Source organism: Arabidopsis lyrata, assembly GCF_000004255.2.
Source record: "Arabidopsis lyrata subsp. lyrata unplaced genomic scaffold ARALYscaffold_4, whole genome shotgun sequence".
NCBI lineage: Eukaryota > Viridiplantae > Streptophyta > Magnoliopsida > Brassicales > Brassicaceae > Arabidopsis > Arabidopsis lyrata.
The window spans coordinates 23,240,535-23,254,420 of NW_003302552.1; the positions used below are offsets into that span (position 1 = coordinate 23,240,535).

Here is a 13,886-nt window from a genome sequence, read left to right on the forward strand (position 1 = left end):
GAGGGATACATAATTGGATGATGATCAATCAATTTTGACTTTGAGGCACAAAAAAACACATACACTATCACTGTTACAAAGTACAACAACTGCGCACCAGCCCCAACTGCAGACTGCTTTATGAGCAAATCTCACACGAACACTCGACGAAGCTATACTATATTAATATTACATGAAAAAAATTCAGAAGAAACAGAGAGTAAAGTAAGAATACATTGTGAATCTTTTTCTTTTTTCTTTTTTTTTTTTGCAGAAGAAAAAGAGTGCTTACTCGCTGTTTCTATATGCTTACTAGAAGATACTGCAGAAAGCTAGTAGCAACATGAGGAGGACAAGAAGCAGAGATGAGAGTTGTGATGAGACCAAACAAACAGAGGAAGAAGCAGGAAGAGGTGACCCAACTGGAGAAAATTCGAGCAGAGGATCATGAGAGACAGCATCTGGGTTTGGTGGACTAAGGCTTGAGGGGATTGTTGGCATGATAGAAGATTCTGACGGGGAAGGTGACATTTCCCTTGAACCTGGAGTTGGGAACAGGGGAGAGGTATCTGGAGATATGGCCGGAGGAGAAGCTGAGAAACTCGATGGAGCTTCTGGCAAAAACGAAGGTGCAGCTGATATGGTGGACAGCTGAAGCTCTAGGAACTCGGATGTTGAAGTGTGTAAACAGAGTGAGAGAACGGTGAAGGCGGTGAACAGAGAGACCTTCATGGTTACTGTATGTGTCTCTCTGCTTCTCTGAGAATGTTTGTGAGAGACCTTAAGAGGTGAAAAAAGATGAGAAATTGGAGAAGAAAAAGGTATACAGCTATAGAGGAGGTAAAAGACAAGATTTGTGGGTTTGGTTGTGGACCTCTGGTTTAGGGCAGAGCACATGAAATATGGATTTGTCGGGTTTTGATTTGTGTCGAAGTGTTTGTATGTTTTGATATTGTGAATAAAAATTAAAGAAGTAATTAAAAAAAACAGAGTAGAGTCCCGTGAAGCTCTCCCCTGATATATAGAAATGAGTGCCAGCTTTTAACTTGTTATGCTTTTTCCTGATCTGCAACAATCTTAGGTTTATTGTCAGTTGATGAAGACAATAGAATTGGTAAAAAGGAAGCAGTGATTCACCGATATATATTACACAAGACATTGCTGGATTTCATTTCTCATAAAAAATCAGACATTGCATAATTTGTTGACTTTTTGTCAAGATTCTGGCAATGCTTTTAGCAGTACATTCATCTGCACACAATGGTCAAGCATTCTCATGGCAAACTTTCTATTAAACTCAATCCCTAGAGGTTTTGAAGAAAGAATTCACTAAACTTGGAGCAGCTCAAGACCTTCTGAATGAGGATAAAGCTGAAAGCTTTCCCATAAATTCGGGGAAGCTGTATGAGCTTTCTGTGGCTTCCATCTGCGGACGCCTTTTTTGAACATTTATGCCCACACCAGTCCATCAAAGCCGATTTCCAGATTTGACACAGGGCTGTCTCCAATACCTTGGTCAAGCGCTTGGGTGTCATCTATTGGATCTACATATGGCTCGAGCAGATCAGCAGATCTTTCCGAGGGAATTCCATAATCTTTGAGGATGCACAAGGAAGCAGAATTTGAAGCTTCTCTCTCCAACACAGCAACATAGTTGTCTTCAAACTCAAAAACGAGATACTTATCTTTGCACATGTCAATGAGATGTGCCAAGTGATGGATGTTTCTTATAGGAATTCCATTGAACTTCAGGACCTGTTGGTTATTCATGTCCTCATAGCCGATGTTTACTTCATTTGCCAAGACCTACAGATATACTCGTCGAGTGAGTGAATTATCAAATTATTGTTGCACTCACCAAAATGCACATTGAATTAAGAACTCATTATCCTCTGAGGCCTTACCTGTGATAGGATGACGATTTGTTCTCCTCTGAACCTTGCCACAGAGTAGCGTGCCTTTGTTAACAATTTCAACTGCAAATTGGAAGGAAAAGACTCAAGCTGAGAATGCGAAAACTGTTATAGTGGATTCACAAATTAAACTAACAGATAGTTTAGTAGAGTGAGCTTACGCCTATGGTATCCTCACACTCCTCCCTGTTTATACATAAGGAAAAAAAAAAAGCAGAAAACAGTTAGGCATTTGGAAAATAAAGAAGAAAGTTTCGGTTTACTTCTGCATCTCAGCAAGCTGAGAAGAACTTACTCTATCAGGGGTTCTGAGAGCGGAGTAAACACCAAACCAGCAACAATAATGTATGATGGTTGACCTCCATCAATATGATACGGTACCTATTTAAAAGCACAAAAAAGCAATGAAGTATTGGTAATTAGCTTACTAGGCATGACGCGCAAAATGCTTAAAATGGTAGATGCAGATAGTTGTACCAGGTGCACTCGTGGTCTTAGAACTACTTGAACTTTCTTATGTTCTCCTGCTCTAATGATACCAAGCTCAGCGATATCACCTGCAAATCTGCTCAGTGAAATAAAAGCCAAGTATGAGAATAGGTAGAGGAAGTTAATACATCTGTGGACAAGAAGAGGTATTTACTTTTGACTGATGAGATAACGGAATGCAATGCGTTCACTGGATCGGAAGGGTACAGTTCCTTCACATCCCACATGTAGATCATCAAAACTTACAATCACATCTCCCTGAATTAACAATCAGTACTCGTCAGGTATACCAGAAATCAAGGATGAGAAGTTTTGATTGTAGAAATTCTAGAGCAACAATCCTATGATCCACGCTCTTTACCTCTTTCAGGACTTTACTTGCATCAGATGTAGGTTCAACTCTTCGCACCAGTACCCCCTACAAAATTAAGGTTACATCATCACCTTGAATTGACTCAAACTGCTAACAAGAAAGACTCAATATCCTCCACCATTATGTTGGCAAATCCTTAGACAAAAGACAGATGAACTAACAAAGCAAGCCTACCTCATTTGTAGGAACTTTGAGGCACTCCCGCAGAGCTGGATTTTCTAATTTCTGCAGCAACACTCCAAGGCAAGGGTAACCTGCAAGAGAAATATCTTTTAAGTATTAACAAAAGAAAGGCTCAACTAGAAATGGTCTTGCAGTGGAACATATGAACATCAAGAGAAAACTATTACCAGTGTACTTTCCGTTCCTCTCATAATCAGTCAAAAAGTGAGAAACAACGGTTGTTGGAATTACATATCCAATATTTTCAGTTTCTTCGGATCTGTAAACCTAGAGGAAGTCTCTTGTGAGGCATACGTTTTGGAATGAGAATGAGAAAAAGGTATTATATTCCTGAAAATCCCAAAGCAAATACCTGGAATGCTACTCCAATACATTCCCCCTGGTCGTTGAATGCAGGGCCACCACTATTCCCTACAATCTAACAAGTATAAGAAGTGGCTATCACAATAATACTGATGAAGGTTCTCAGAAGCAATTTTAGTGAAAAGTACGCTACAGAAAAGAACAAGTCATATGCAAGTTTTAGAGTAAAGTGAAAGATACTAGGATCAAATGGAAAATAGTTTATAAGAAAGGATCCACTGACCTGGATTTATTGCAGCGTCGATTTGAATTCCAAGCAAGTCAGATGATCCATGAGCATATGATGTTACCTGCATTTCCAACATTTCAACGAGGAAAAGTTCTTAAAATCAACACAACAATGGCGGCATAAAAGCAAAGCCAAAGATATCGGGAAACCTCTATACGTGATACAACCCCTTTTGTAACAGAGATTGTATCTCCTCCAAGAGGATATCCCACGACAGTTACTGAATCCTGCATATCAAAGCCAACATGGGAACTCTATAAAGAACAGCTGTATTTAGATAGATAATGAGAACTAAAGAAACAGGGAAGAACATCTTAAGCCTTTTACTTAATAATGCAGAAAAAAGGAATGGAGTACGGATAACAATTTTAGGTGGACGCTTCAATAAGACCACATACTGACTTAATTTCCTATACTGCACACCACATGAATGGACAGCATATCCAATACTGTAATATTATGATTTGATAGTATAAGATCTGTTTTTTTTTTTGTTTTTGGTATTGTTCATGCCTCACTTAGCCGTCAATGTGTTCTTTAAATATTTGAAGAGGACGGGACTTGAAGAAAACTGAAAGTGGACTAAGAAATACATCAGTATCTGATGAGATGATGAAACCTGAAGGCGGGGTAAATGGCCCAGCCGCAGTGGTTCAGCTCCTTTCCAGAAATCCTCGCTTTCTACGGAAAGCAAAGCTATGTCACAGTCCACACCCCTTACTAAAACCTGTGCAGCATAAGTGAGAGGGAAGTTATCTTCGATTGTATAGAGATAGGTACATGTTTAGTTTTAAACTTATCAGAGAAATAAACAAATTCTATTGTAAGGAGCTATAATCAGCATATCGATGAATACATGCACATGCTACTTAATTCAAAGCAGAAGTAATAATCGCAGGTGCAAAACAAACCTTAGCCACATACTTTCGATCATCTCCCCTTCTCTTAACTTTAACCTGATCAGGAGATATGTGATCAAAGTGAACAAAATGAGAAGAGAATAATAAGAAAATGAAGTCCGAGAAGGAAAGTAAACCTGTGTATCATGTTCGACACAATGGGCATTAGTCAAGAGCTTGCCATCTCCAATCATAAAAGCACTGCAATTGAAGAAGATGCGATGGACACATGAAACAGCCTATAAGCGAGAAAAGTGGAAGAACATGTGAATAAAAAAAACATGCCTTCCAGTGCTAGTAAATTGTCTTTGCTTCTGCCATGGGAGGGAGTAATCAGGCGCAGTATGAGTGCAATAAACCTGGAAAGAAGCACGTAGTTCAAAGAAGGAAGAAGCAAGCAGAGTAATTGAAGAAGAAGAAAGCAATTCATTACGAAACTAACATAAGAGAAGTGAAAGTTTAAACCTTGACAACAGCGTTGAGAAAAGATGCATCGTGAATCTTGCCAGGATCAGTCTGCAGAAGGAAATGGCATTAGACCGTTTATTTATTATTAAACACGAAATACAGAATGCCCCGACGAAAATCAGTTAGGAGAAGAAGGAGATATAGCAAACCTGTTGGTCTCGACTAAAATCAGAGAGAGGCTCTTTTTTCTCCTTTTTTGGTGACCCAAAGGCCTTGAAAGCCATTTTTTGAGGAGGATTGGGACTATCATCTCGAACTCTACCTGGGTAATTCTTCTGGGTCTGTGAGATTCACAAAACAACATAGGAGCGAATGCGTAACCACACATAATCAATTATTAGAAGAAAAAACAAAATGGGGAGAGTTTTGGAGGGGAATGTACCTCTGGGTTTAATATAGGAGATGATGAATCAGACCTCGACGATTTCCTCTTAAGATTCAACGACTTCTTCTGAGATGCGGCTACGAAACACCACGGTGAGGAGACGCATGAAGATTGAAGTTTAACGGAGGCATTGAGGACGGAGAAGCTGCAGTTTGCTACGGAGACGGCCATATCGGCCGGCGAGAGAGAAGAGATGAGAGAAAGAAAGCCAAAGCCAAAGCCTTTTTGATTTTCTTATCCACTCACTTCTTTGGCGCCTCCATGTTGACTTGACCCTCCTTCTTCCCCATATTTTCCTAATTACCACTGGATCCTCATGGGCCCTCTTTTAAACATTAATGGGCCTCTTTCCTTTTATTCTATGGACCTGCCCATTTCACAACCAGATGAAAATCTCAAGCCATGACAAATGAATATGATATGCTTTCCACATACATTGCCTTTTTTATAAGTATAATTTATACTATTACTTTTTAATTTATAAACTGAATTTGTACATTTTAGGTGGTATTATTGTATTATACTTATTAAAAAAAATATCTCTATTAAAAGTAATAGAAATGAATATGATATGCTTTCCACATACATATATAGCCTTTTTTATAAGTATAAATTAAATTATACAATAATATCTCTATTACTTTTTTTTTTTTTACGTATAAATCTTTTTCACGTTAAAACAAAATACACACCCTTTACGTATCTGCACTTATATGCAATGATCGTTCTCGTTCCAAAACCTTAATGATTGCTTATATGAATCTTTTTGTGTTTTTTTTTTTTTTTCGGATAAATGATTAGATCCGGATCTTTAATTCTTTTAATCAAAGCCTGATTTAATGTAAAACTATACTAGTACTACTTTTCTTAAATAACCTAGGCAACTTGTTCATGTGGGTCTATTCGTTAGGTGATTCATTTTGAATGATCATGTCTAATTGCGTAAAGCGATAAGTAACTGATTAATTGTTTGTGTGATAAACATCAAATTTTAACTTTGATTAAAGAAAGAGGCGGCATCCCCAAAGTCAACAATTAAATCAAGATTTCTGGTTTAATCCACGCGTTCGCGTTCCCCATCAACATTACCAACGCCATTTATTTTGTCTCAGTAGCACCAAAATTATGACCATCTTAGGTGGTATATACACAAGCACAATATCATTTAAATATGCAACACAAACATATAAGTATGCAGCACAATTATATAAATATGCAACACTAATTAAACACTATTGATATGCAATGGTAATTTAGATTTAAGATCTAATAGAGTAACATGATAGAACAATTAATACGTGTATAGTACGTGATAATATATGAATTAGTAGATGAAATGATTTCGACTTGAATCTTATGTTGTTGAGTGAGAAGTTGAATAGCCTGAGACAACAAATTAAAGACTAATAGCTTTGACACTATAGCTAGCTAGGACTTGTGTCTGAATTTTGGAATTGATGTTTGGTCTTTCTAGAAGACCTGTTGAAAAAAGCATAATACGCTCCATTTTCAAATTTGGCAATTGCTTTTGTTTTGGGTCTATATGTTAGGGCTGGCAAAATATCCGTTAGATTCGTTTCGATCCGCTATTCGATTCGATTCGATTTGAAAAATTCGGATATCCGTAATTATTCGAAGCAAATCAAATAGATATTCGTAAAAATCGGAGCAAATATCAAATACTATAATTCAAATTAGCGGATATCTGATTCGCTCCGGAATACATACATATATATAGATTATTACATATATAAATTATAATTTTATTATTCTTGTAAGCGTTTTATAATTTTAACTAGAATTTAACCCGCGGTATACCGCGGGGCTATATTTTTAAAAAAAATGTAATGTTATTTTTTAAAAGACTAACTGAAGATATATCATATTAATTTGTATTTTAAAATGTAGATATCTATTTATCAATTTTTGAAGTATAAATACGAAAACATACATTTTTTTTAAGTAACGATGTATGGTGAATTTTAAAATTTTGAATATTTTACTCTGCAGTATACCGTGGGTCGGGTTTTTTATAACTGAAAATTTTAAATTTAAGTTGGATTTGTTTTGTTAATATTGTTTCTTTTGTTTTGTGTTTAAGATTGTATAATTGTATTTTGATTGTTAATTTTAGGATTTCATCCGTGATATACCGTTATTTATTAATATCGACCCAAACCCGTCATCCCATATAAACCCGTCTATATTATCTCGTTAGCTAAATTATTAGTATTATAAAATCCAAGAAAATAAATTATTATTGTTATAAAATCTAATAATTTTAGGATCTCACCCGTAGTATACCGTTATTTGAACGATTTTAAATTTATACTACTAATATATATTTTAAATTTATCATATAAAGTATATGATTTCAAGTTTTTTGTGTTTTTTTTTATTTAAATAAAAAAACGGCTTAAATGATGATAGATATAGTTCTTTTCCTGTATGTGTATTTGATTTTTCTATGTGAATATTTTGATTATTATAAAATAGTATTTTTATTGCTATGCAAAATGTTAATATAAATATTTGCTATAAATTTTTTTGAAGATATATAGAAAGATTGTGTAAATATTTTTAGAAACAAATTAGGCAAGATATTGTTTGGTTAATATCTTTTATTTAAATTTTGTAAAATTAATAATAAATGCCAATGGCATTCTTTGTAAATACTGCCCAACCCTAGGATTTATTTGCTAAAAGTCATCCAAAAATGTATATATAGATCTCTGAATTAATTATTTGAACTACTAGTTTGAACAATTAAAGGAGTAATATATATATTTTTGATAAAATATTACTATTTTTAATAAAATTTTACAATATTTGGATTAGATTTTTTTATTAATTTTTTTTGTTTAATTTTAAACAAATACTTAACGGATCGAATATCCGGCAAATAGTTTGGATTTTAACGGATATTCGAACAGCCGGATATCCGGTCACTAACGAAGCAAATACGAATCGAAAAACTTAGTATTCGGAATAAACGAATCGAATAACAAATACCACTAAAAACCCGGATATCCGCTCCGTGCCCACCCCTACATGTAATGGATTATCACTATTTTATTTTTGGTAAAGAACGCACGTTTTTTTGTACACCGCCCTTCTAGAAGCCCAACCCCACACACACATACTCTTACGTCATTTGCATACAAACTCCCGTCTTCTGGAACCAATGAAATCACTATTACAAAAGTTGCTCTTAAAAGAAAAACAAATTACAAAGAAACCATTTTTATATTGTCGTCAATAATAATGGCCACTTTCTGATTACATATATATGAATGTATATACTACTATAATACGTAGCTGCTCGTGTTTCTTGTCTCAGTTCTCTGTTATAGCCACTAGCCAGGGCATATAAAGATAAGAGAAGAGAAGAACAAAAAGGGAAAGATGAACAACGTGTTTGATGTGTCACCGTTCTTGCTATTAGAAGCATCTGCAGATTCCGAAGCCGGCCACGACAGCGTTGACGATGATAAATGCGTTAAGGATTGCGATATTGATGAGTCTTGCAGTGCCAGTTCGTGCGAGACGTCTTGTCAGAGACCGATCAGTGACCTGGACGATACGGTGAATGAAGAAAGAGACGCCGGAGAGGAATAAGACGACGACGGAGAAGGAGAGGTGAATAGCTACATAAGATGTGGAAGAAGCCAACGTGAAAATCTGGCCGTAGATTCTGGTGCGGTGGTGAGTGAGATGGATCAAAATCGAATGTTCTGGGAAGCTTGCCTCGCATCTTGATCTCTGTGTTTCTTGTCTCATCAAAAGAGAAAACAAATATCTAGCTTAGCGTGTTCTTGTCTGGGGTTTCTTGTCGCCTTTAATGCACAACTATGAATGATATAGAAGAATTCATCATCAAACTATACAAAAAAAGCCTTCACTTCCCTTTCAACAACAAAAAAATGTTTCCAGCTGTATCCAAACCATCCAACATCTAACTAACGTTTAGAAATTTTCTAAAAAATTAAAGTTTTGATTTTATCTTCGTGTGTATATTGAATGATTTTACATATAGAGAAATGGGAGCCAAATATAATCATTAGGCTCAATAGCTAGCTGGTAAATGATAAATGGAACCGAATAATTATAAGAAATGAAATTAAACGGAACAAGTATAATAAGAGAAATGAAAAAAAAAAGAAAAAAAAAAGATATTATGTATATATTTTTTTCTCTTGTTAAGGTTACACCCTTTATTTCTCTTGCAATAGACTCTCAACAAAATATTGTCCACTATGAAAACGGCAGCACAACCATCGTTTAATTAAACCACGAGAAGGCATGACGACGTGTAAAAAGGGACTGGTTGGAGAAGAATCTGTATAAAATCTGTTAAAGGAGAAACAACTAGGCATGCAGCATAATAGTGGTCTTTCCTCGTAAAGGTTGTTCTAAAATTACTAATAATGCTCACCCAATTTAAATAAAATAAAACCAATACTTTTTGGTTTGCAATAAACACCAATTTCCGAAATTAAAGATTCCATGGCTTAACAAAGCTAAAAGAACAAGAACAAACACAAGAAGAGATTGGTATAGTTTTACTATATTCATCTTTGTCTTTATTGACCACTTAAAGTAAATTCTCCCTTTATATATTTTTTATTTGATAGTGGTATACTTTTTCTTGCTTTTATTTTGTTTTATTAATGGTGTGCAATTATATTGGACTCACCAACAAGAATGTGCTTGTTTGTTATTCTTGTTTTTATTTCATTAGTCTGTCAAGCGATGATCACTCTTTCACCTTCACACATGGAAGCTGAATTAATCACAAAGATAATCAATGCTAGTCGAATCTACACTTGTTATTTTAAGTGGGGTTATTCTATTAAAACAAACAGTTGATCGATGACAGTAAAATAAATAAATCAGCCAGAACGACATTTCATGGGCCAATGATATGAGGCCCAGTAAAGAAACAAAGAGCGGCCCATGATACTGTAAAAACATGGAGTACTATATGTAGTACAAGGAGGAAAAGAAGGGGTAAAAAGGGAACATGGAGAAAGAAAAAATGAGCGCGACGCATGGACCGCACTCGCTGGCCTTCAGGGTGATGCGACTCTGCAAACCGTCTTTCCATGTCGATCCTCCCCTCCGCATTGACCCTTTCGATCTTCTCGCCGGCGAGGATTTCTCCGACGATCCCTCTTCCGCCTCCTTGTTCCGCCGCCACGTTTCTTCTGCCGACGCTGTCGACTCCGATCTCAGCTACCGAAATAGATTCCTCCTCAACCATCCTACCGATCCAATCGGTCTCTCTGGTCTCCTGCTTCTTCCTCAGTCCTTCGGGTTCTCTCTCTCTCTCTCTCTCGTTTCTCCTGCCGATTTGTTGTCGATAGATATATCAGCAGCAGCTGTCTGATTCTGATTTGTGTTGCGCAGAGCGATCTATCTCGGAGAAACATTCTGTAGCTATATCAGCGTCAACAATAGTTCCACTTCAGAAGTTCGGGATGTTACCATTAAGGTTCTTCTTCACCTGCTTGCTACATTTTGTTTTCCCTCCTTTTGTATTGCAATCTGAAATCTCTGCTAATAGTTGATTGATTATCACTAAGATTCGTCACCTGCGTAGTTCATATTCATATCTTTCGTTTTTTCTTTGGGTTTGCCCTTATTTCACTGTTTAACTTCAATCTCTGCTGTGGAATACTTCTAAGGATCAAAACCAGAACGATGCTAAGCTATGTATCTCCCATTTCTTATTATTGTAGGCAGAAATTCAGACAGAGAGGCAGAGGATTCTACTTCTGGATACATCCAAGTCACCTGTTGAATCGATACGGACAGGGGGTCGCTATGATTTCATAGTTGAACATGATGTCAAAGAGCTTGGAGCTCACACGTGGGTTTACTCTGACTTTCTTATCTCTCTCTTCTCTTTCTTCTTCTTGTCCTTTTTTATATTTCTCCATGGCCATGACCCTCATTCTTCTCTTAGGTTGGTTTGCTCTGCATTGTACAATGACGCTGATGGTGAGCGTAAATATCTTCCCCAGTTTTTCAAGTTTGTCGTTGCAAACCCACTTTCAGTCAGGACCAAGGTCATACTACTTACTAGTCACTTACGTATGAGCATTTTATTTGTCACTTGTTTGAGTCCTCTCTTTACGCTTGTCTAATTGTTGCTATTTCTGATTTGCAGGTTCGAGTTGTAAAGGTAGGTTCGAGAATGTTCACTTCACTCTGTGAGTGCTTCTTTAGAAGCTTTAGTTTTTTCTTGTACCTCTTATTTTGGTGTTTTACATGGATCATAAATGGAAGGTTTTTCTAAATATCATGATGATGTTTTTGGCAATTATATCGCCATGTCATTAGAATTGGATCCCCTGGAAAAGTTATTTCATCATGTACTTGAACTACTTCTGTTCTGGTCCTCACTAAGTAAACTTATAATCCTCGTCCCCAATATCTTGAACAAGTGGTTTTGTGAGACTAAACAAGTATTCACTGCTCCGCCCTTATCAACCTGTATTTATTTGTTTCTATTGGTTGTAAAATCAATATACAAGCTCATGTGCTGTTGATGTTTGGGATATCGTTTTATCTTTTACACCAGGAGACTACATTTTTAGAGGCTTGCATTGAGAACCATACAAAAGCAAACCTCTTTATGGACCAAGTTGATTTTGAACCTGCTAAGCAATGGAGTGCTGTAAGATTACAGAATGAAGACTCAACAGAAGATCCTCCAACCAGGTCTGTCAGATTTTCCCAAAATCGTTATGTGCATCATAAGCCACTTACTCTATCAAATCGTCCTAATTTGCTGTTCCATCTCTGTGTATCAGTGGTCTTAGTGGACTGATACCTAAACCGCCAGTTATAATCCGATCTGGCGGGGGTATCCACAACTATCTCTACAAGTTAAACCCATCTGCAGATGTTTCCGGGCAAACCAAATTCCAGGGAAGTAATATCCTGGGTAAATTTCAAATAACATGGCGCACAAATTTGGGTGAACCTGGTCGCTTACAAACACAACAAATTCTCGGTGCTGTAAGTTTACAATTTCTACTCTGTGACAACATGACGTGAATTTGTGCCTATTTGTTGATTGTTTGTTGTTAGGATTATGTTCTAAGTCAGAGTGTATTTGGTTTCCTTAGGGCTTTGAGATATTGCAGCCATTTTTTTCTGGCACCAAGTAATTGATTCATATATATAACTAATAGTTACGTGAACAGATAACCTGAGAAACTAATGCAGGGTATCAGTATGGTCGAGTTAGTCTTAGATTTGGTGGCAGTTAGAACAACTAGGAAAACTCAGGTTGCACCAATATCTTTATTTAGCAGTCTTATGCTCACTACCTTGCATTATAGAACTGACAAAAGCTTGCTTAATTTAAAATTTTCTGTATCTCCTTGTATGCTTCCTATGAGATGCTCATCTCATCGTCTAACAAACTTCCCTTTAATATATATATTTTTTTTCAGCCAGTCAGCCGTAAAGAGATTAATATGCGAGTTGCAGAGGTTCCAGCTGTTATACACTTAAATAGACCCTTTCCGGTAATACAACTGTTTTCTCTCTCTAATGTTTGTGATACCCAAAGATTTAATTGAATTTACACTGGCTTCAAACTGAGTGTAAACTGTTTTCCATAGGCATACTTGAATCTCACAAACCAAACCGATAGGCAACTGGGACCCTTTGAGGTCTCACTGTCACAAGATGAATCACAAATGGAGAAGCCGGTTGGTATTAATGGTCTCCAGACTCTGGTAAGTGGTAACATATCTGAACTTTATGTTTTCCTATTTTGAATCTTCTGTGGTATAAGGTCATCACAATTAAGCATACACGGAGGCAGAATAGTAAAACCATGTAGTTAGAACTTTGCACACACATACACGGTGGCAGAATGTTGTGAATCATGGGTAGGCAATGCGTATGGCATCAAAATTTTACAATGCTAGTTGAAGCCGATTCATCACTAAACCGTTTTTATTATACGAGGAACTGACACCATTGAAACTCTTGCAGATGTTACCCAGGATTGAGGCATTTGGCTCCAATGATTTCCAATTGGTATGACAAACTGACCACCTCCAAAGTGCTCTCATCCTTTTTAGATTGTAAAATCTAACCTATATATATATTTGCAGAATCTTATTGCCTCCAAGCTGGGAGTCCAGAAAATATCTGGGATCACAGCCTTGGACACGAGAGAGAAAAAAACCTACGAACTTGTTCCAGAGATGGAGGTCAGTGTACTATTTTTTTTTTCTTCTGGGTTCTAGGTCCCCCTATCTTTAATTAAAACGGGAAATTGGTTCACCATAATCGATATTGTACTGCAGATATTTGTAGAGTCAGGCTAAGTTTTAAGGCAGCCTCCCCGAGTGGTGTTCTTCCTCCACAGGTTTTGTTATTGCACCTCCTGTGTTCAATTTTTTTTTGTCTCTTAGTAAAAAACAATTTGGCTCTTTGTAGAAGAAGGAAAAAACTAAACGGCTTTAACATGTGTAATACGCCGTTTGTATGCGAAACATTTAATTTTACTGTTTGATCAAATGTTAATTGAAAACTGTTTGGTTTAAAGAAGAACTATTGAAGTCTTTACTTGCTAACT

General features: G+C 36.5%; 4 protein-coding genes across 4 annotated transcripts; 2 read left to right on the forward strand and 2 right to left on the reverse strand.

Annotated features, from left to right (window-relative positions):
• Positions 1 to 18: 18 nt before the first annotated feature.
• LOC9316402 (classical arabinogalactan protein 26) lies at positions 19 to 1,006 on the reverse strand. The gene has a single exon (XM_002882091.2). The coding sequence runs from the start codon at positions 874 to 876 to the stop codon at positions 292 to 294; it is 585 nt and encodes a 194-aa protein (XP_002882137.2). The 5' UTR covers positions 877 to 1,006; the 3' UTR covers positions 19 to 291.
• A 90-nt stretch (positions 1,007 to 1,096) lies between these two features.
• On the reverse strand, positions 1,097 to 5,500 carry LOC9318204 (protease Do-like 2, chloroplastic). The gene is made up of 19 exons (XM_021028748.1): positions 5,279 to 5,500; positions 5,046 to 5,177; positions 4,894 to 4,944; positions 4,714 to 4,787; positions 4,566 to 4,629; positions 4,441 to 4,485; positions 4,149 to 4,256; positions 3,679 to 3,756; positions 3,524 to 3,590; positions 3,290 to 3,348; positions 3,105 to 3,204; positions 2,929 to 3,008; positions 2,743 to 2,799; positions 2,536 to 2,639; positions 2,370 to 2,457; positions 2,188 to 2,273; positions 2,054 to 2,078; positions 1,884 to 1,955; positions 1,097 to 1,785 (listed from the first exon to the last, which is right to left on the reverse strand). The coding sequence occupies exons 1-19, from the start codon at positions 5,450 to 5,452 to the stop codon at positions 1,429 to 1,431; spliced, it is 1,821 nt and encodes a 606-aa protein (XP_020884407.1). The 5' UTR covers positions 5,453 to 5,500; the 3' UTR covers positions 1,097 to 1,428.
• A 3,014-nt stretch (positions 5,501 to 8,514) lies between these two features.
• Positions 8,515 to 9,419, forward strand: LOC9318205. The gene is given in 1 exon segment (XM_021028819.1): positions 8,515 to 9,419. A coding segment is annotated over 1 exon segment (354 nt). The 5' UTR covers positions 8,515 to 8,686; the 3' UTR covers positions 9,041 to 9,419.
• Positions 9,420 to 10,186: 767 nt separating this feature from the next.
• LOC9316403 (trafficking protein particle complex subunit 13) lies at positions 10,187 to 13,884 on the forward strand. The gene is made up of 12 exons (XM_021027503.1): positions 10,187 to 10,597; positions 10,691 to 10,775; positions 11,023 to 11,153; positions 11,250 to 11,352; positions 11,454 to 11,468; positions 11,868 to 12,007; positions 12,100 to 12,307; positions 12,748 to 12,822; positions 12,919 to 13,035; positions 13,298 to 13,342; positions 13,420 to 13,518; positions 13,615 to 13,884. Exons 1-12 carry the CDS (start codon positions 10,305 to 10,307, stop codon positions 13,633 to 13,635), a joined length of 1,332 nt encoding a protein of 443 aa, XP_020883162.1. The 5' UTR covers positions 10,187 to 10,304; the 3' UTR covers positions 13,636 to 13,884.
• The last annotated feature ends 2 nt before the right edge of the window (positions 13,885 to 13,886 follow it).